The sequence below is a fragment of the Myotis davidii genome, unplaced genomic scaffold, assembly GCF_000327345.1.
Source record: "Myotis davidii unplaced genomic scaffold, ASM32734v1 scaffold684, whole genome shotgun sequence".
Taxonomy (NCBI): Eukaryota; Metazoa; Chordata; class Mammalia; order Chiroptera; family Vespertilionidae; genus Myotis; species Myotis davidii.
Window position 1 is genome coordinate 1,711,249 of NW_006295564.1, and position 20,441 is coordinate 1,731,689.

Consider the following 20,441-nt stretch of genomic DNA (forward strand, 5'->3'; position numbering starts at 1 on the left):
GTTTGAGGGATGTAATGTGCAACGTGGTGGCCACAGTTAACAATACTGTGTTGCATATTTGAAAGTTGCTATGAAACTGAACATTTCAACTCCTTGAATGTAGAATCAGCCCAGCAAGAGTCTTAGTGAGATCGCTAAATGGAATGGTTTAAAAAAACAAAACTACTTTCCTTTTAAGCTGGAAAAAAAAAAGCCCTTCCCACTGGAAAGCTTACAGAAAAGGCAGAACAGCCTGACTGAATGGGGGGTGGGAGGGCTGGTCCGGCCTGCACCTCTCCCTTACCTGTGGGAAGCCTGCTGTGCTCCCAACCTCTGTAACAGGAAGATTCTGGGGCCCACAGCCACCAAGTTGTGGTAATGACCACATGGACACTTGCAGGGGACTTCAAGCTTCGGAAACATCTTACTGCTGCTTTCCCCCCAGGTGGCCCACATCCCTGTGATGGAGTAAGAAAGGCCTCCTTGCCCAGAGGGGCCAGTTAACTCCCCTGAAGTCACACAGTCCACAGCAGGTCTGGACTCAGAGCTCAGCAGAAGGTGAAGGAACTTTGCTGGGAGGTCACTCTCAAACCATGCAGCTGCCGCTCTGTCAGAGGTGTCTTCCTGGGGACTGGGGGACGGGGGCTTGGGGGGCTCTCCCAAGCTGAGCAGCAGAAGTTGTTGTGAAGGGGAGGGAAGGCAGGACCCCTTCTCCTGGCTCCTCATGAACGTTCAGGAGGCAGCTCCCCCTGCCTCCAGCTCCCTCTTTTCCTTTAGAGCCCTCCCTGAAAGGTTAATTACCAAATCATCCCATCAAGGGAAATTGCACTTTGTGCCTTTAAAGACCAAACTGAGCTTCAGCAATGTAGTTATTTATGGTCTCTAATAAGCATTTTCTGGGTGTGATTAACCTTTATACCAAAGTCACACTGGGATTTGGGATGGCAGCTTCAATTCCTGCTCTGCGCTGGCCTGGGGGTAGGGGCAAGGGCAGCAGCTGGAGCAGGCAGCTGGCACACTGTGCCCCTTCCACCCCACCCTCTATGCCCAGTCCTGCACCCTCCTCTACCCATCCCTTCTCCCATGCCCTGTCCTGACCTGAGCCATCCCCTCCTCCATCTTTCATCCACTTAAAAAACAGACACGGATTGCCTGCTTACTGTGTCCTAGTCCTCACTCAACAGCTGAAAACAGTTCAGTGACCTGGAGCACCTCAACTGTGAAACCCGTATGAAACGGGAAGCATGAGACCCACCCGTCTGCTTTCTGCAGCGCAGTGCCCCTTGGTACAGGTGAGTGAGCCTCGCACTCCACCAGCCTCAGATCCTTGGTGCCATTTTTGGAAAATGGTAAACCTTACGAAGTCCTGAAGGCTTGGTTTGTCAAAAATTGTTCTGAGCCCGGCTGGTGTTGCTCAGTGGTTGAGCATCCACCTATGAACTACTAGGAGGTCACGATTCAATTCCTGATCAGGGCACATGCCCAGGCTGGGCGCTCGATCCTCAGTAGGAGGCATGCAGGAAGCAGCTGATGGATGATGCTCTCTCATCATTGATGTTTCTATATCTCTCTCCCTCTCCCTTCCTCTCTGAAGTCAATAAAAATATATTTTAACAATTGTTCTGAAAGGAGAAAAAGTGGCGAGGGCTGATGCTGGGAGCCGGGGAGGGAAGCAGATGGAGGCATCCGAGAGAGTGGCAGCTCCCAGGTCAAACCACTTTGGGGTCGCCGTCAGAGAGGGTGACAGATACGGTTGATGAGGCCCGGGCCTCCGATGTGACCCCATTTGCCATATGCTCTGGGGATTTGGGAGTGGTGAGGCCTCCTTGAGAAGTGGCAGATGCTGGGCACCCTCCCCTGGAAAATGGTTGTCATTACACACTACTTGTGCATTTACTTACAGGGTTTCGTGTCCCTACCCTTGTGTGCTTGAGGACCCTCCATTAAGGAACTCTCAGCTTCAGAAAGAAATAAACAGCATCCTTGAAACTCTGGGGCCTGTTCCTATAATGCGGCAATTGCCTGTTGATGGAGATAGAAAACTGCAGTGAATGTTGAAAAGGAGAGCAATGGATGGTGGGAGGAAATACACAGGAAATACTCCCGATTTTTCATGGAAGTGTGATTCGGGAATCAGCCAGAAGCCTCTTCAAACCCTTCCGCAGAGCTTGACGTGGCACAGACACACGTTCTGTGCAGAGCTGACCTTTCCTGAGCGGAAAGGTTGGTTCGGGAATATTAAGAAGCCCTTTTCTTTGCATAATGCAAAGCCAGCCCTCTCATGGTAGAAAATGACTCTGCGAACCATCATACCCAAGAAGGAGATGTAAGGGTCAGGGTTGTAGGCAGTCAGCCAAGGACAGGCGCTAGCCCTTTGTCCTGCGGCATTTGGTTTGGTTTCACGATGAATCCGGATTGCTCTTTTCCTCAATGAACCCGAGACATTAAGACGTGAGGCTAAGACATGTGGCTGCTGTATTTTTCATCTAATTAGGACCCTGGGGCGTGAGTGCTTTGTCTCGAGGCTGTTTCATGCATCTGGGGCTAGTCCAGGGTCCCCATCTGCTGGTGTCATGAGCACCAGGATCCAGCGCATGTACAAAAGGGAGGGGGTGACTGAGTCGCTCCACTTTGGAGGGTTAGGGAAAGTGCTGCCAAGCGGAGGGGCTGTGGGGCTGGCTTTTGAGGCCACCAGGGCTCACCAGGCAAAGGGTGGGCCAGGCTGAGGAGGGGTGAAGGCCTGCAAGGCACAGGTGTGCAGACACCCGCGGGATCCATGCACTGATTGATAAGCAATTGCATGGGAATGAAATGTGGTAGTTTAAGGGGATCTGAAGACTGAAGCACAAAGCGCAACTTCAGGGTCAGAAGGATAATGGTGGAATGTCAGGCAGCATGACTGATAATCTGGAATAGAGTGTTTCCGTTTCTTTAACTTGCCTGTGGCTGAGCTGCCTCTTGGAGCCCCACTTCCATTCTCTGTGTGCGTGTGTGCACGTTGGGAGGGAGGTGGCAGGGAGTCCTAGTCTCCCTCTAGAAGGAGCCCCTGGCCCCCTGAGCTGACTGAGCAGCCGGGGACAGAGCAGAGCTGGGTCCCTGCTGACTGTTGAGCTGAGCTGTGCAGGTTTGTCCCCGAGGACGGCTCTCTGCTCTGCCAGCAGAAGCCTCTGGCTGGCCTGGTGGCTTCCTCTTCTCTCCAATTCTACGTTTTCACTTGGAAAATGAGAGTAAAGATATTTCGCCATCTCTCTGGCGACTGCGAAGTTTAATTACTGATTAATAAAGTGTTGGAAGTTCCTTGGGGCCTGAGAGTTGAATGGGTTCGTTGTAATATCTCCTGAGTCCCAGGAGTGAAGTAGCTAACCCAGCACCGTTTGCTGAGCAGCTGGGGTCTGGACACCAGATGGGGGTGCAGGGCTGTGGGGGGGGGGGGGGGGGCGGTGCTTGGGAGCTTGGCTCAGTAAGAGCACAGAGACCCCTATGAGGTGAAAAAGGAGTGTGCCTGTGAGTGAATAGTCAACAAGCCCACTAAGGACTCAGGCAGGGCACTGAGGGTACAACGTATGTGAATTATCAGGGTCAAGGGGCAGGGGTGGCTTCCTGAAGGAGGTGGTGGCAGGACAGACTCTAACCGGGAGTGGGGAGCACTCGAGTCCACCTTGGAATGTAGGGTAGGAGAGAGGGGAGCACGGCCTGCCTTTGTCATTGGACAGGTGTGGGAAGGAGGAGGTACCCCAAAGTGGGTGGCACTGGGAGGGGCAGAGGGGGACAGGGCAGGAGAGGACATTTGAGACAGGTGAGCATGGAAAGTTCGCCTCTGGACAAGGGCAAGTCAGTTTGCCTCTGGACTGGGGGAAGGTCCTGAGGTCCAGAGGGGTGAGTGGGGAGGGGTGCAGGGGAAGGGAGGCGGTACTAATACAGCCTTGGGGAGGGTGGGAGGGGGGATGGTGGAGTCTAGCTTGGGCAGAAGGCACATGAGCAGGGCAGGACCAGGATTAGGGTGAGGCCAATGAAGCATTCTCCTCAAGTGCAAAATGTAAGGTGGCCCAAATCTCAGTAATCAGATAAATACTATTTTAATGTTATTACTGATCTTTCCTTTTACCTCAGGTGCCAATATAGCCCCACACTGTTACTGATCTTGTCTTAAAAAAAAAAAACGTTTTGAATATTTTGTTCATCATGGATTTTTTGCATTGATTTAGAGTTCTTTTAATATTGCATTAGAATATTATTTATCTTGAGTACTAAATTTTCTGGTGCCCCCTTAACATTTGTACCCGAGGCGATGCTTCGCTCTCCTCACCCTGTTCCCGGCCTGTGAGTGAGGGCTGTGCACCCACCCCGCTGCCCCTCCTCTAAGCTAGCCGTTTGCTCAGTGGGACTCAGACAAGCCCCTCCGTCTCCCCACCTCATTTTCCCGCTGTGAAGATCACAGGGTCTGCACTGTGCAAGTCTTCGAGAACAGCTGGAGAGAAAACTCAGGCACAGAGAGGGCAAGTAACCTGCCCATGGCAACACAGTGAAACGGGCTGGACGCCAGGTCTTTTTTGACTTTAAATCCACAGGAAGGGCGGTGACCTCGAGGGAGGGGACACAACAGTTGTGTGGGGTGTTACTGAAGAAGGGGCAGCCCTCCAGCTGTGGGGTCCACACCACTCTCCTCCCAGTGGGCTGGAATTCCGGAATCAGAGTGACGCCGAGTCCCTGGGGAATGTGAGGGGTGCCGGTTCTCCCTAGAACTGGGCAGCTGTCTTTCCAGGCGCATTTGTTTCTTCATCTCTCTGGGCCTTAATTTTCTCAACTGTGAAAAGGGACAACCACTCCTGCCCCAGGGAGAATTAAGTGCCATCGCAGATGTAAAAAGGCTTGATAAATGGTGAGGCACAAGTTGTAGGGACTGGTCACTAGCTGGGCAGGGATGAGGCCGGGAAGCAGCTGACTGAACAAGAGGCCAGGAGAGCTCGCAGCTCCAAAGGGAGGCGGGGGGGAGGTGCACAATGAGGACCTATGAGCTATGGGGCTCAGGGTGTTGGGGCACAGTTGGGCCATGCTTGGGATCCCATGTGGATGGACGCAGCTTTCCTAGGCAGATTGTTTAGTTGGGGCCTTCCTTCTCACTGGGGGTCCTCTAGCCCTCAGGGAGAAATTTTACCTGCCCTGGGGATCTGGGCTCCTGCTCTTACCAGTCTCCTTTCCAGGCCCCTCCAATAGCAAGGTGGCTCTAGATCAGGCAGGGAAGATGGGGCGGGGTGGGTGGGGGAGGCGGTTGTGTATGTGTGTGTGAGGGGGTGGGATTTGGGAAGACACATGGATGAGGGGAGAAGAGGGTAGGCGAGAAGCTGCAGGCTGGACTGCTCATGGCAGTCTAACCATGTCCCTCATCCCCCTGTGCCCACAGGCCCTTCTCCTCCTGGGGCTGAACCCCGTCTCTGCCTTCCTCCAGGACCAGCACTGCGAGAACCTGTCCCCGGCCAGCAACGTCTCTGGTGAGTACCCCCACTCTGCTCCTGCAAGAGTCCAGCCCCACCACCTGCCACAGCCCATTACCTGCCCCTCCAGGATTCTCACAGAGCCATGCCCTAAGGCAGGAACAGCATAGATTTCCTCTCTAGGGTCCAAGCAATTCCTCTCTCCAAGGAGGGAGTGCCGTGTTAAGGTAGATCCTGAAACTGTGGTGGGAAAGAGAGCTGTGACTAGGTAACGGTGTCTGTCACACACACACAGGAGGGGCTTGTGGCAGTGTGCTGGGTAGTTATCTGCCCTGCTTTGGGGTGGGCAACAGCGTGGGGCTGAGCTGTGGCTCGGGCATCGGGAGGAAAGAGGCTGTGTTCTGTGTAGAGGGCTAACGCTGTGCCAGACGCTGCCAGGGGTATCTGAGCTATATTAACCCGGGTAGGTGCTGTAATCCTCACTGTACACATAGGGAACTGGAGCACAGAGAAAAACGAGCAAGGGCCAGAGCCAAGATCTGAGACCAGGCAGGCTGGCTTCCAGATACGTTTTCAACACCAAGCTCGATAATGCCTCAGTGAAAATACTGCATAACTGCAAATATGACTAATACTTGTATAACTTTTTTTTTTTACAAAGGGCTTTTGAATAATGGTCTTATTTCATGTTCACAGGAGTTTAAGACTCATCTGAGGGAACTTAGGCACAGGAGAGTTACATGGGAATTTAGGTCTTTGGCTTTGCCTTGTCAAGACCATGCCTTTTCTAACTTGGGGTGTGACCCCTGAGCCCTCACCCCGGCTCCTGCGACGCTGCTGCTTGGGCAGGTGGGAGGTCTCCCTGCACCTGAGGGTCTTAGGGAAGCTCAATCTTTGGTGATTTATTTCTCTCTTTAGGTCTCTCCTCCCTTCAATCCAAAAGACCTACTATGTAGCTGGGTTGAGGGGAAGGCACTTGCCATGAATTGCTCACTACAATGCAGGTGGCAGGGAAATTAGATCAGGAGTGGTATGAATCCAGGAAGGCTTTCTGAAGGAGGAGGTTCAAGGTGAGTCTCTGAGAAACTCTGAGTGTGGAGTGGCAGAGAAGACCCAATGCTCTGAGTCAAAGCTAGAGTTGACTGAAGACCAGCAGCTGAGTTTGGTGAATTTTCCATCTGGCTGCAAAGTTGGCTAAGCTGGGTCATGGGGAACGGGGAAGTTCTTGAGCAAGAGTCTGGAGTGCTAGTGGAGGGAGACTGGGAGGGAGGCCACCTGCTCAGAGGCTGGGCTTGAGATGAAAGGCCCTGCCCGTAGCCCCACATACATGAGGCTCCATTAATTTGCTTGTTGTGTTCAGGAGAAGTGACATCCCTGAGCCACTGCAGGTATCACCTGTCCTTGAAGGCAACAGGCCATGATGAATGCCATTCATGCGCCGATGATTTGTACTCTGTGCCATTACCTCCATCTTGGCCCAGCATGCGGGGCTTCATGGCACACAATCCATCACCCTCTACAATGGCCTCTGATAATGCGCTATTTGTCTTTGGAACCAAGACCTACCCAGACCAATGGGTACTGGTAGACAGATGGTGAGGGTGGGTGGAGGGACGGGGACAGATGGATGGGCGTCTGGCCGGGGCAGCTAGCACTGAACCGGGGCCTTTGGGGGTCTTCTCACATGCCAGGAATAGGGAGAGGGTGGGTCCCCGGAGCCATCATGTGGCAGATCATAGACTTGGCAACTCATAAAATCATGTCATGAATATGACAATGCCAGAAAGTAATGGAATTATTAACTAGTGACAAATGCAATCATGTTATCGACAAGAACCCATGTCATCAGTCCCAAGCCCTGTCTTAAGGTCATGAATAATAACAATAATTAATGATAGCTTATATTTATTTTGCGTCCACTAAGGGTAGACACCATTCTAAGTGCTCTAATCTCATTCAATCATCAAACAGCATAGCCAGGGAGTATTTTTATCCCCATTTTACAGAAGGCTCAGAAAGCTTTGATCACTTGCCCAAGCACATACAGTTACTAAGCAGCCACTCTAATATTAGAAGCAAGTGGGCCCGATTCTAGACTTTGCCACCACCACGTTATGTGGCTGCCCAGAGAGCCATGGTGCTCAGGGCCTAGTGTCGTCCATCATCCTGGGAGGCAAAGTCGCCCCTGCAATTTCCCATGCTCACAATGGGTTTGCACGTGGCCCCTAATTGTCCTCTAGACCTACTATGTGCCTGGCACTGTGCTAGGTATTGGGAATGCAAAAATGAAGAGCCCACAGACCTATAGGACAGGAAGCCCACCCATTTGTCCTGATGAATCACACACTCTACAAAGGTATCTTTCTTCTCCGCCCAGACAAAGAGGAGGCAGCTCAACCACAAGGTGGTGGAGGAGCAGGACTCACTGCCTGCCCTCTGACACCCTCTCCAGGCTGGTGACACAGGCAGAGCCCCTGCCCGTTCATCCCAGCAGCACCTTCCTCTGAATGGCAAGCGTGTGTGTGTGTGTGTGTGTGTGTGTGTGCACGCGCGCGCGCACGCGTGTGTGTTTCAGAAGCTGCCTCCCTCTCTGAACAGCCTTGGCTGAGTCCTGCTCCTGGGCTTAAACCAAACAGGAGGATGGGCTTCCCAGCCTCAGGGCTGCTGCCAAGTGCCCACCTACTCTGGTTACTCAGAAACCCCTGATGAGAGACCGGACATAACTGGGGCGGGAGCCAGGCTCCAGGCTCCCTCGGAAGGACCTGCTGAGCACATTTGCACCCTGAGCCTGGTGGGAAGCGAACTGTGCTACCTACTTGGAAGAAGACACCAGTGCCCTATCATGCACAAGCATTAAACAGCTACCTTCAAAGGGTTCTTATCTGTTCATTAAAGCAGGCCCCCCATGATCCTGACTCAGCAAGGGTTTCCTCAGAGGCAGGTGGGAGCCATCCATGCTACTCCTCTTCCCTCCATTCGCAAGCATTTGGGGGTAGTCTGACCACACTGCTCCCATGAGCAATGAGAGTGTGGCGTCGCCTGCATCTGCTCTCTGCACATGTGGGGAGGGAGGAAGATACAGGACCAGTGTGCATTGGTCCACTTGACTCCGCCCCGCTCCCCACCCCCAAGTGACAGCAGTGTCAGCACGTTAGGCACACCAAGCACACGCCTGCCTCAGGACCGTTGTACTTGCTGTTCCCTCTGTCTTGAACACTGTTCCCCAAATATGCGCATGCCTCCCTCCCTCATTTCCTTTAGGTTTCTCCTTAAGTGCGCTTTAGACAAAACCAATTAAAATAGAGCTCCTGTCTATCTCCTCATCCTGCTTCTTTTTTCTCCAAGTATTTCTCATTGCTTAACAGATCTGTCTATTTGGGTGCAACCAAGTGCTATGAGGGCTGGTTGCCCAGGCTGGGACCAGCTGTGGTGCAGTGGGAAGAGCCTCAGCAGACATTAAACACCAATATTCAAACCCACTTATGCCTCTCAGTGTCTGTGTGACTTTGGCTAGGCCATGTGACTGCTTGGGCCTCCGTTTCCTTATCTGTAAGACAGAGAGAATTAGCACCCATGTTGGCAGGTGGTGTGAGACCCACACAGTAGGTGCTACAGAATCCACAGTCCAGGGGCAAATAGCGACGGCCCTGCCCATTCTCACCCCCAAACCCTAGACCAGTGGGGGTGGTGCCAGGGCTCGGGGCATTGGCTGCTGCCTGGTCCTAAAGGCCAAAAGGGCCATCTGCTCGGTGGCCGGTCCCTGCCTTGGGTCTGGCCTGGTCCTGGCTGTGGCCGGTGCTCAGTCCTGCCCTGCCCTCTGTTCTTTGTGGTAGGGACTCTGGGGAAATGTCCAAGGCAGGAAAGAGAGGGAGAAGGAAGAGAGGGCGGGTCAATGCGACTGACTGAGAGGGTGTGTTAGGCAAGTCCCAGGTGCTGCCACACGTGACATACAGATGACATCCCATTTAATCTTCCCAGTACCTAGCTCAGGAGGTACTTGAATGAATGAGTAAATGGACAACCTATTGAGGAAGGTCCGATGGTGCCATTACATCAGATGGTGTATCTATAAAGCACCTGACAAGTGCCCTTCACACAGTCAGTCCTCCATAAATGTTACTCATTCCCCAATGCCTCGTGGACTGTTCCCCTTCCCTTTATTGGCACAAAATGTGGTGTCATAGAAAGAGCACTGGATTTAGGGTCAAAAACACGTGACTATGTGTCTTGGTTCTTTCACTCATTGACTCATGACCTCAGGCAAGTCACTTGCTTCCATGGGCCTCAGTTTGCTCATCTGCCAAAAGGGGATAATGACATTGTAGGGTGGATGAGGATCCAACAAAACATATGAAGGAAAGTTTTACAGAAGCAGAGCATGGTTCATAATATTACCCCTCCATTCCCATGGCCACATGCCTCCAGTTACTCCCTCTTCCGGGCTCAGCACTGTCGACATGACCACGACATTAAAATCTTAACACGCTTTCCTCGCTCCGTGAAGCAATTCAGGGACGCTGTGCTGTGGCACAGGGCCGGGACCTGGCCCACCCCAGCCACCTGGCCCATCGTCTCCTCACAGCCATAACGCCCCAGTCCAGACTTCTTTCTCTTTCTATTAAACCACTTGGCCTCAAGGCCTCTACCCCTTGAGCCCTGATTTGCACGAACACCCTGTGAATAGCTTTGATTAGAAATGAAAACCCAGCATTTGGTCCAAGTGCTGCTCAGCACTGCCCTGCATCCAGCAGGGACAGGACGCCTCTCTAATCCAGTGCTGTTTCCTGAGAGACTGGGGCCGAGCTAAGCTGGGGAGGAGATGGCAGGTGGGCCAGCCAGGGCTTGGCAGCTGCTGATGCCCAGACCTAAAGAGGCTGACCCCACATTGGTCCATGGCTCTCCCTGGCTTGTCTGTGCAGGCGTGTGCCACCCCAGGTTATTAACCCCTCCCATTATGCGAGGCACCCGGGGCACATGGTGCCAGCCCTATGCAAGAGATAGGCATCAAAAGGCAGAGAAAGGAGGGGGGGCAGGAATGTGCTCAGTCCAGCCCCTGCCCATTGGAGACCAGAAGTATTACTGTGGCTTCTACTCTGTCCCAACACACACACACACACACACACACACCACACACACACACTCCACTTTCTAATTCATCTGCTTACATCCTTTTAAAAGTCACAGGCCCCTTTGAGAATGTAATGAAAGCCAAGGTCCCTTTCCTAAGCAAAATGCACATATAGACCAAGTTTTTCACTTAATCTCAGAGTCTCTATGAACCCTGAAAGCTTCCATGAACTGCGATTAAGAATTTCTGATCAGATCCAACCATTTCATTTTACTGTAAAGACACTCAGGTCCAGAGAGGGCAAGCAACTTGCCTACGGTCCCACAGCAAATTAGTAACACAGCCCAGTCTGAAGTCAGGGTTCCAGACTCCTGGTTCAGTGTCCTTTCTGCTCCCCTGGATGGTGTCTCCCTGCCTTTTCTCCCCGTGGTCCCATCTCCGTCCGTCCTCTCAGGGCACAGCGCAGACGACTGTGCAAGCAGTGTGTGTTCAGTAAATGTGGTCATCAGGCCAGCTGCAAGGCAGGCCAACTTCATTTAGCTGGTTCCTCCCTGCAGGGCTAGGGCAGACATGGTTTGGCTCTGAAGATGTGTAAGGGGGATTGGGTCAGGGGTTGGCAGGTTCCTTTCCACTCTGTGAACTCTGAGAGCTCAGGTCTGCCCCAAGTGATGTGCCGAGAAAAGTGTCCTCAGGTTACAGAGCAGAGGGTCCTGAAGCATATCCAGCCTTCCACTAAATGCCAGTCAGGACCTCGGCTTTTAACATCACCTCCTGCCATCTCTGTTCCTCCTCTGCTCTGGAATCTACTCTGGCTCCCTAGTGCCATCGCATCAAATTCAGATTCCTTCCCTGGTGTCTTCCCCTGAATAGGATGAGCGATCTCTGCACTAGGGCCATCGCTCCTGTCCTGTCCCCCGTTGGTGTGTGTGTGGGCCTTTCGGGAGGTGGGGAGGACACTGGAGTGGGGATCTTGCTCTGCCTCACCAGCTGTCTCTGCCCCCAGGACTGCAGTGCAATGCATCCGTGGACCTCATTGGCACCTGCTGGCCCCAGAGCCCCGCGGGGCAGCTGGTGGTTCGACCCTGCCCTGCCTATTTCTACGGTGTCCGCTACAACACCACAAGTAAGGGGGCCTGTGGAGGACTGACTTGGTGGAGACGGGGGAAATAATAATGACAAAAACGATAATAACAGTACCTCTCGTGGATACAGCAGCCACCATTTACCAAAGGCCAGCTCTGCTCTGCTGGGCACTGTGTGCTCACATTGCGGATTCTCACAATACCCCCGGAAGACACTATCTATAACTGGATAGTGTTCATTATGCAACTGAGGCCTCTGAGGCTCAGAGAGGTTAGGAAACTTGCCCAAGGTCACCAGGTGGGAAGAGGTGAAGCTGGACTTGCATCCACGTCTGTGTGACACTTCCTTCTGCAGTTGACCAAGTCGACTTGAGCCTCCAACAACCCCATGAGGGAGGGCGGGAATCCTCAGAACAGGCCCAACTTTGGGATGAGAACCCTGAGCTGAGAGCTGTTATGAGGCCGGCCCAGGTTATGAGCCTGGAGGTGGAGAGCTCCGAGTCATGATCTGCAGCCATGTTGGCCTTGCATACGGGCCCACAGGTGGCGTGGGGGTAGGGGAGGACTAACCCACTGTTCAGATATTTGATCCCTTTGTAAACACCTTGCTCCCCTGAGGCCCTGAGCCTCCACCTCCAGGCTTTGCAGCTTCTTGCTATGTCACCTGTCACCCTCAGAATTAATTTGCTCTCCCCTGTCAATGACTCACAGGCCCTGCCTATCAAGACAGCAACACCTGCAGGCCAGTGTCCCGACCTGTCCAAGGGGAAGGGGGGGGGGGGTCCCGGGTGGGCCCTTGGGTCTGGTGGGCCTGAGCTCAGAGCCCCAAAAGGGTACAGGGGGGCCACAGACACCATGTGGTTCACTCTGAGACAGGCTATGTGACCTTTAGCACATCCCCCCTCTTATGGCCCTCTGCCCCCTTTCTGAGGATGGAGAGGGATGGATGACATGGCTTCTAATACTTCATTAGCTCAAAGCTCCCAAGTTCCATCTCCTGCCCCTCTCTCCTTTACCAGCTGGACTAAGGTTAGGGTTGGGGGCTGCAGCCAAGAAAGGGTTGGAGGGCCCTGGGGAGGCATTGGGGCCAGAGAGGAGGCTGGAACAGCCAGACCAAGCAGCTTCATGTGCCTGGAACCCACAGAAGGAGAAGAAAGACTGGAAGGGGTGTGGGGGGGACATCAGGCAAGAGGAAGAGCAGAAGGACCTCAGAGGAAAGCTTGGGGTGCACAGCGGCCAGCCTCCAGTTTAGTAAGGCCCATTTCACAGTTAGAAAATGGAGGCAGAGGCTGTTAGCTGCCCGGGGCCACAAAGCTTAGAAGCAGGGCCACACTGAGAGTCAGAGCCCTCCTGCTACTCCACCCACAATGCTGTGTGCCTACAGGAAGGAGGCAGCATTGGGGCTGGTGCATTATGGGGTGTGCTGGAGGGAGGTCCCTCTCCCTCTCAGGTACCAGGTCCTGCCTTTCACCTCCAAAGTGATTTTCAAGTCTAGCCCTCCCTGCCCTCAGCCCCGGTGCCACTGTCCCTGTCCAAGGCACCCGATCTCTAACCTTTGTTTTGCATCTGACCCCATCACACCCTTGTTTGGAGTCATCTTTTCTATGACTCCCCATTGCCTCCATGGTCAAGTCCATACCCCTGAGGGGGGCTGGCCAGGCTCTCTCTAGCTGAAGCCCCACCAAATTACAGCCAGCTCTGGCCACTCCCAGTGAGCTTCCTCCACTCTTGTCCCCAAGGATGACTTGACACGCCCCAAAGTGAGTGTTTTCAGAGCTTAGTGCCTGGGCATGTGCCACTCAATTCGCCAGCCCTGCCTTAAATGGAAGCCAGGAGTCCTGGGTTCCAGCCCCAGCTCCGTGTGTAACTGGCTACGGAGCTTCGGCATTCGCACTGGGCCTCAGTTGCTCCACCTGCAGGGTGAAAGGGAGGTTTGGGTGGGGCGCTCTTCGGCCTCCTCTGTCTTCCCTCTGTAATCCCAGGAGAGCAGCTGGGGGCGATGGTCCCTAGTCATGGGGGTTGGGCTGGCAGATCCCCTTCTCCAGATGCTTAGTGCCGAACAATGAGGAACACGCCCATGCGATCAATAGTGAGTGAGAACCCAGAGTTGCACCTAATCATTCAACCCTAATTAATTTATTTACTGAAGAGGTGCTGCTGGGACTTCCTGGCCTTCTCCTTAATGCCCTCCTTCCCGCCGCATCTGATCTTCAAAGACATGGGGAGAATTTCCAAAAATATCCATTTTCCCATGATTCTCCGGGAAGACTGCTCAGCTCAGCAATCAAAGACAAGGAGGTCGCATCCTCCCTGGAAACGACTCCCTGCTTGTCAGGCCTGTTTCCTTTCAGGAGCGCCTCCTGCCTCCCCACCAAAGCCTGCTCCCTCTGGATGACCGGGCCGGGTAGGGACTCCAGCTCCTGGCCCCACATGTGGGGTGTGAATGGGGGGCTTAGGCTAAGAGCATGGCTCTTGTTAACCCCACCAGTACCCCCTTTGATAGGGACAAGTGACACGTTCTAAGTCTTATGTAAATACGGCTCCAAGACAATAATAATAACAATCGCAGCTCACGCCACCTGCTGGTGGAGCTCCAAGCTCTCTGCATAGTTAACTACAATGCTCACTCAACCCATCGGTAGAGCAGTTGTTGAGATCATTCTGGTCTTTCAGGTAAGGACGTTGAGAGGTTGTGCGACTTGCCCAAGGTCACACGGCTAGTGAGGGACGGGGCCAGATTTTGAACCCAGACTGTCTGGGTGGAGAGCCATGCTCCTAACACGGCTTTGTTCTGCCTCGCTTAGGCAAGAACCACTCCCCCAAGCCCCTTTCTTTGCAGACACAGCAGAGACACTGGATCCCCTGGTTCCTTGCCTGCCCCCAGACCCCCCTGAAAACCCTGTCACTAAGCTCTCAGCCCTCTGGTAGCTTATCCTTCATTTAACAGTTAGGAGAGAATGAGCAGCTTCGTAGCCACCTCTGCCTAAGGCTCAACTCCGCTGAGGCTCCGGTCACTGGCAGAGAAGCTGAGCAGAGCTTAAAAAACCCATTTAGCCTGTTTCCCCACTGGCCTGCTACAGAGGCGTGAGCGGCCTTTCAGCAGAGGGGTTGGGGAGCAGGGTTAGCGAGGAGGCCTCACAGCCTTGCAGCCCTGGAGGCCAGACCCTGTCTCCCTCTCTCGGTGATGCAGTAGCATCTCCCCCCACTGCCCACACCATCATCTCCCTCTGGTCCTGATGCTGCCAGCGGAGAGACAGCTCCCAGGCTGGACGGCCCCTTGGGGGTCCGCTAGTCCAGCCCTCCCTGGTGCACATGAGCAGAGGGGCCCCAGAGGCCAGCGGGCCCCAGTTCCTCATGCAGCACAGCAGCACTGAGCCGGCCCTGGGCTCCCACCTCTGTCTCCCACACACTACTCTGCCCCTGCCGGGCCCCAGGCTAAGGGACTGGGACTCAGGCAGTTCTTCCAGCCGTCCTCCTGCCCTGTGACACTGAGGGTCAGTGGGAACTGTGGAAAGGCCTGCAGCAGGATAGAGGCTCCAGCAGAAATGGCTTAGGACTCAATTCCCTTCCAGCCAGTTCTGCCTGGAGTGAGGAATTAAGTCAAGAAAATACCTATAGAGCCACTGATGCTGGATGGGGTACAGGGTGGGACAGGACTACCTTTACCAGCAAAGGAGGAAGACTTGAAGTTGGGATCTCTCTTGTCCCTTCCCTACTGAGTTTCAGAGTCCTGGTGACATGCCCAGGGGGGCCCTTTGTGCAGCTCTTGTCATCCCAGAGCCTGAATCCAGGCCTCAGACCATGGAGCTCTTCCCTATCCCTAGACGGTGACAGGTCCTGGGCTGTAGTCCAGCTGATGGCTGCACAGACTCCACCCCTCCTTGGGCCACTCTTCTGTCTTTTCTCCCCACTGCCATGTGCCAGTCTGTGAGCCAGCTGTAGAGGTCCTAATAATGAGACACTTGTTACGTGAGACCCACCCCCTGCGAGGTCCCCAGCACACCCCTGCTACTTGTCATTTTCTGTCCCACGAGACCTCCAACATGGGGAAATGCCCCCATGGGGGCCTTCCCCGGCACCTGCCCCGCGAGCCTCACCCCTGTGGAACGTGTGAGGACCCCCCCCCCCAACAAGAGCCTCACTGTAAGAGTCACCATAGGATGCCCTGTCATTTCATTGTGCCACGTGAGCTTCCGCCATATCATGCCCAGCCTGGGGAGTGAGATTGACTCATCAGACCTCACCATTCGTTTCTGTTGTCACGTGAGACCCCAAAATGGGAAAGTCCTCAGAAGAGCACCCACCACATAATCTGCCACCACATAAGGGCTTGCAAGGGAAGAGCCCAGTGAGCTGGTCAAGACTGCCCAAGGGCCAGTCTCATGGGCATGATCGTGCCAGCACGAGTGGGCAGAGCCGTGCCCCCATGGTCAGGCGCTGAAGTCCACACTGGGCCCCTATTGGAACGAGGGGGCAGAAAGAGGCAGGAAGCTGGGGTAGTAGGGAAGCCCCTCTCCCCAGCTTCACCAGCAGTCAGGCCCTGTGCTGGCCCAGGTGGATGGATAGATGGACAGGGGGAGGGGCAGACAGATCCCTAGTTGCTGTTTGGGAGAGGAACCGCGGGTCACTCTGCCTCTCTCTCCTTTGTCCAGACAACGGTTACAGAGAGTGCCTGGCCAACGGCAGCTGGGCCGCCCGTGTGAACTACTCAGAGTGCCAGGAGATCCTCAGCGAGGAGGTGAGGCTGCCATGCGGCGACCAGGGCCCCCAGCCGAGGCCGTGCCTGCTACTTGGCTGGGGGCCAGTCAGGGTGGGGGAGCCAGAGGCTGATGGCAAGGCCCTGGGAACTCAAACTCATATATGCAGGAGGGAAGCTGTGCCACGTGGGCAGTAGGCAGTGGGCAGACTGATGCGAGGAGTCCTCGTTCCTTCCTTCCCTCCCTCCTCCTGCTCACTGGGACAGGTTTTCATCCATTTTCCACCTCTCCCGCCTGAGCGACATATCCAGGTGCAGCCAGGGGCTATATCAGGATTGGGGATGGGAGTGGGGGCAGTGCAGCTTGAAAAAGCCCTTTTATTTATTTAATCCTCATCCGAAGATATTTTCCCATTGATTTTTAGAGAGTGGAAGAGAGAGGGAACGACAGAGAGAAATATCGATGGGGGGGAAACACATTGACTGGTTGCCTCCTGCACAAGCCGCGACCAGGGCCCGAGCCCTGGAGAAGCCTGCCACCGCGGTACATGCCCTTGACCAGAATCAAACCTGGGACCCCTCGGTCTGTAGGCTGACACTCTATCCACGAGCCAAGCCAGCTAGCGTTCGAAAAAGCCCTTTGGAGAGCCTTTTAAATAGGCAAATGTTCTTGAGAAGATGTTGCTTACACATAATACAGAATTCAAAGGTACAGACGGGCATACAAAGAATGTCTCCCTCTCAACCCAGTCACTGGGATCTCTACCAGAGACAACCATTTTGCCAGTGTCTTTTTAAAAATATATATATAATTCTTTATTAGTTAAGGTATTACAAATGTATATTTTTATTGATTTCAGAGAGGAAGAGAGAGGGGGATAGAAACCTCAATGATGAAAGAGAATCATTGATCGGCTGGGGATGGAGTCTGAAACCCAGGCATGTGCCCTGACCAGGAATCAAACCTGAGACCCTTCAGTCTGCAGACCAAAGCTCTATCCACTGAGCCAAACCAGCTAGGGCCATTTTGCCAGTTTCTTAAATGTTCTCCCAGAGACATTCCCTGCATATTCGAGTAATTAGGTGCCTATCTTCTTTTCTGTTTTCACCCAAACGTTGCGTATTATACACCCTGTTCAACACCTTGCTTTTTACATGTAAGCATCCACCTTGGTGGTGGTTCCACACCAGTACATAAAGAGCAGCTTCATTCTTTTTCACATTTGCATAATATCACCTCCTGCAGATGGACCATAATTTATTTACCCATTTTTTATTCTCAGTCTCTGGTTGCTACCAACAGTGCTGCAATGAATAAACTTTCAAGGTTGAGATTTGGCAGATGCATGGGTGAATCTATCTTCCTGGTGTTGCTGCCCTGCCCCCCTGTCCCTGCCCCTACATCTCCACCCACCCCTTCAGTGGGTGCTGAAGAAGGGGGTCATAGAGCTGGAAGCCTGGGGCAGAAGGGAGGATGCCCCAAGCTGTCTGAGGCTTCTGGGGTGCAGAAGAGAGGGGCTGGACCAGGCAGTCCTGGGAATTCCTGTGCCTGAAGGATCTAAACTGGATGGGACCCTACAGACCCTCCATCCCAGCTTGCCTGGGAATAAGAATCACCAGCCCCCAGCCTTGCCAGGGCCCTCCCCACTCCCAGGACGCCCCATTTCCTCTCGGAGCTACTGCAGTTAACCGAGCACCCCGTTTGGTTTCTCAGCTCTGGGCCCTGGAGATGCCCCAATTAAGCGCCAGTGCCCGGAGGGATTGATTGTAGGTCATGGACTGGCAGACCAGCCGCCTGTGAAATGGGAGTTGTGAGGGCGCCCAGAGGCCAGGCTGGGGAGGAGACCGGCCCACAGCCCTCACCACCAGAAAAGCCCCAGTGCCACGCGCGCCACCTTCCTCAGTCTCAGGTCTCCAAATTGGACAGGGACAGGGTGCTGGTCAGGCCAAAGGGATGGGCTGTGTCCACGTGTTTCTCGGGCATCCCAGCAGCTCCTGCAGGTAGTGGTGGCTTTCTCTCGGGAGGTCAGACCGTCTCTCGGGTGTCGTTAAGGTCTCTTGGAGTGTCACATCCTGGGTGTCTCTCTGGGTGTCACAGACCACCTTTCAGGGTGCTGCTGACCATCTCTGCCCATCTCTTGAGGTAACATTGCCATCTGCCCAACACCCTCGGGCTCTCTGCACGGTGACTCCCCCACCCCCAGATGGCTTGCTCCTCCTCAGATGGCATCAGGCTGATGTGGCAGCTGAGAGAGGGCTGGAACCCCGCCTGGGCCTCTAACCCAAGGAGCCACACAGGGCAGCCCTTGAATGGTTTGGTCCAATTCTCCCCTTTCAGACTCATGAGTCCCCATTCTCCCTACAGAAGCCTGGGACAGGGAGAGCGCCTCTGTTCTCTGTCCCTGCCTGAACCCCAAGAAGTGCAGGGTCAGGGGACAGGGGAAGCAGGGTCTTTAAGACCAAGCAGCACTGGAATGTGACTGCCGGCTGGGTGGCTTGAGCCGATGATGCAGCCTCTTCAACTGGAAAAACAGGGACAGAAGGACAGTCTCAGAGGGCAGTTATGAGAAAGAAAAGCAGTGACATCTGTAGAGTTCCCGGCTCCGTGTCCAGCATACAGTAGGTACTTAATAAATGATTCATCTCGCCCAAACCACCCTGGCACAGCCTGCTGGGGGGTTGGTGGGGAGCTCACAGCAGGTGGTGGCGGAGGGGCTGGCTCCCTGCACACTGTGCTCCTCACTCACCTGGGCCAGGGCTCCCACACGTTGTTATTACCCAGAGGCTTCACTGTGCGGATTTGTGGAGAATTTAATAAAAGTAATTAAGCGCCAGGCTGGACGTGTGCATGGAGTCTCCAAATTTGGCATCTGCTGCCAGGTGCTCAGAGGCCCTCCCCATGTGCACGGCCCCCTTCCTCTCGCTCTGTCTCTCTGGCCTGCCTCCATTTACACCTTGCTATGTCTCAGCCCCTCCGAGCCTGAGTTGCTAATGTGACTTCCTGCCAGGTTCCTGAAAGCTTCTGCCAGGGAAACCAGCCCCTAGAGCAGAGCCTCTGAGCACCTGGGCCTGGGACCTCAGAGGCCCTGAAGTGAAGCTGCCCCTGGGCGGGGCCGGGGAGAGGGGGAGAAGGTGTGTGGCTCAGAGGCTGCTAGATGTCCCACTACAGAGGCACGTCCCTTGGGTGAGTGAGTATGGGTCTCAGTTTTCTCATCTGGAAGATGGATGGGGCTGGACTTGATCCCTCAGGACCATCGATATATGAAATGAATGACGTTGTAATGTTGGGGACTTCGTTCTAGTCCTGGGACAGGATCCCCTTCACTTCGGGCAGGGGTGGGACCTAGACAGGGAATTATAGAACCTGAGATGGGTTCTGTGGTTTCTACCAATTCTGTGGATGCTAATCCACAGCCACTCTCACTGTCGCTGATGGAGGCAGGCTGCAGCTACAGCAGGAGGGAGTGAGGGGTGATGGAGGAGGTGGTGGCTCCACCCGGAAGTGGGGGGAGGAAGGAAGTCCTGGAGAGTTGGTGTCTGCACCCCCCGGTGCCAGAGAGTTTGACCTGAATGGCAATGTGTGAGCACCCCTGTGAGCCATGCACACGCGTCTGTGCATGCAGAATGGGGTCCCTGTGTGATGTGGAGAGTCAGTTAACGGACATTCGTCCAACAGCAAGGAGCAGTGGACAGAGAGTGGGATTCAGGGACAGACAGACAGGGAGACACAGTCCCAAATTACACAGTGCTGCTCCAGGGCAACGTGAGGCACATGGGGCTCAGGGAGGGGGTGACTACTGTTAGCATTGCCCACTCTGTCCCGGCCACCGATGGGTCTTTGCTCACACGGCGCAGGGGTGGGGCTGTGCGGGAGCCTCACCTCTGCCCTCTCTCTGGCCTCAGAAGAAGAACAAGGTGCACTACCATGTCGCTATCATCATCAACTACCTGGGCCACTGCGTCTCCCTGGTGGCTCTCCTGGTGGCCTTTGTCCTCTTTCTGCGGCTCAGGTGAGCAGTCCCGGGCACTGCCCCTGGGCCTTGAGCAGGGGGAGAAGTCAGGTGCAGGGGCTGCTGGGCAGGGGAGTCCCGCCCCTCACCTCCGTGGGAGGGGGTGACAGCTGTAGAGTCCCAGGTCTCTGGAAATCTCCGACAGGGCCACTTCTGCCCTCTTGCCGAGTAACT

General features: G+C 54.3%; 1 protein-coding gene across 2 annotated transcripts in view; it reads left to right on the top strand.

Moving 5' to 3' along the window:
• The first annotated feature begins 902 nt into the window (after window positions 1-902).
• Window positions 903-20,441, top strand: part of CRHR1 (corticotropin releasing hormone receptor 1) — a 29,020-nt gene continuing 9,481 nt past the window's right edge. Inside the window, exons 1-5 of one of the 2 annotated variants that reach the window (XM_006770249.2) lie at window positions 903-1,271; window positions 5,381-5,468; window positions 11,483-11,602; window positions 16,214-16,299; window positions 20,161-20,267. In XM_006770249.2, coding sequence (XP_006770312.1) covers window positions 1,224-1,271; window positions 5,381-5,468; window positions 11,483-11,602; window positions 16,214-16,299; window positions 20,161-20,267 — 449 coding nt within the window. In that variant the 5' untranslated portion in view covers window positions 903-1,223. Of the gene's footprint in view, window positions 1,272-1,882; window positions 2,203-5,380; window positions 5,469-11,482; window positions 11,603-16,213; window positions 16,300-20,160; window positions 20,268-20,441 lie in introns of both variants that reach the window. The other variant, XM_015568138.1, reaches the window with a different exon arrangement.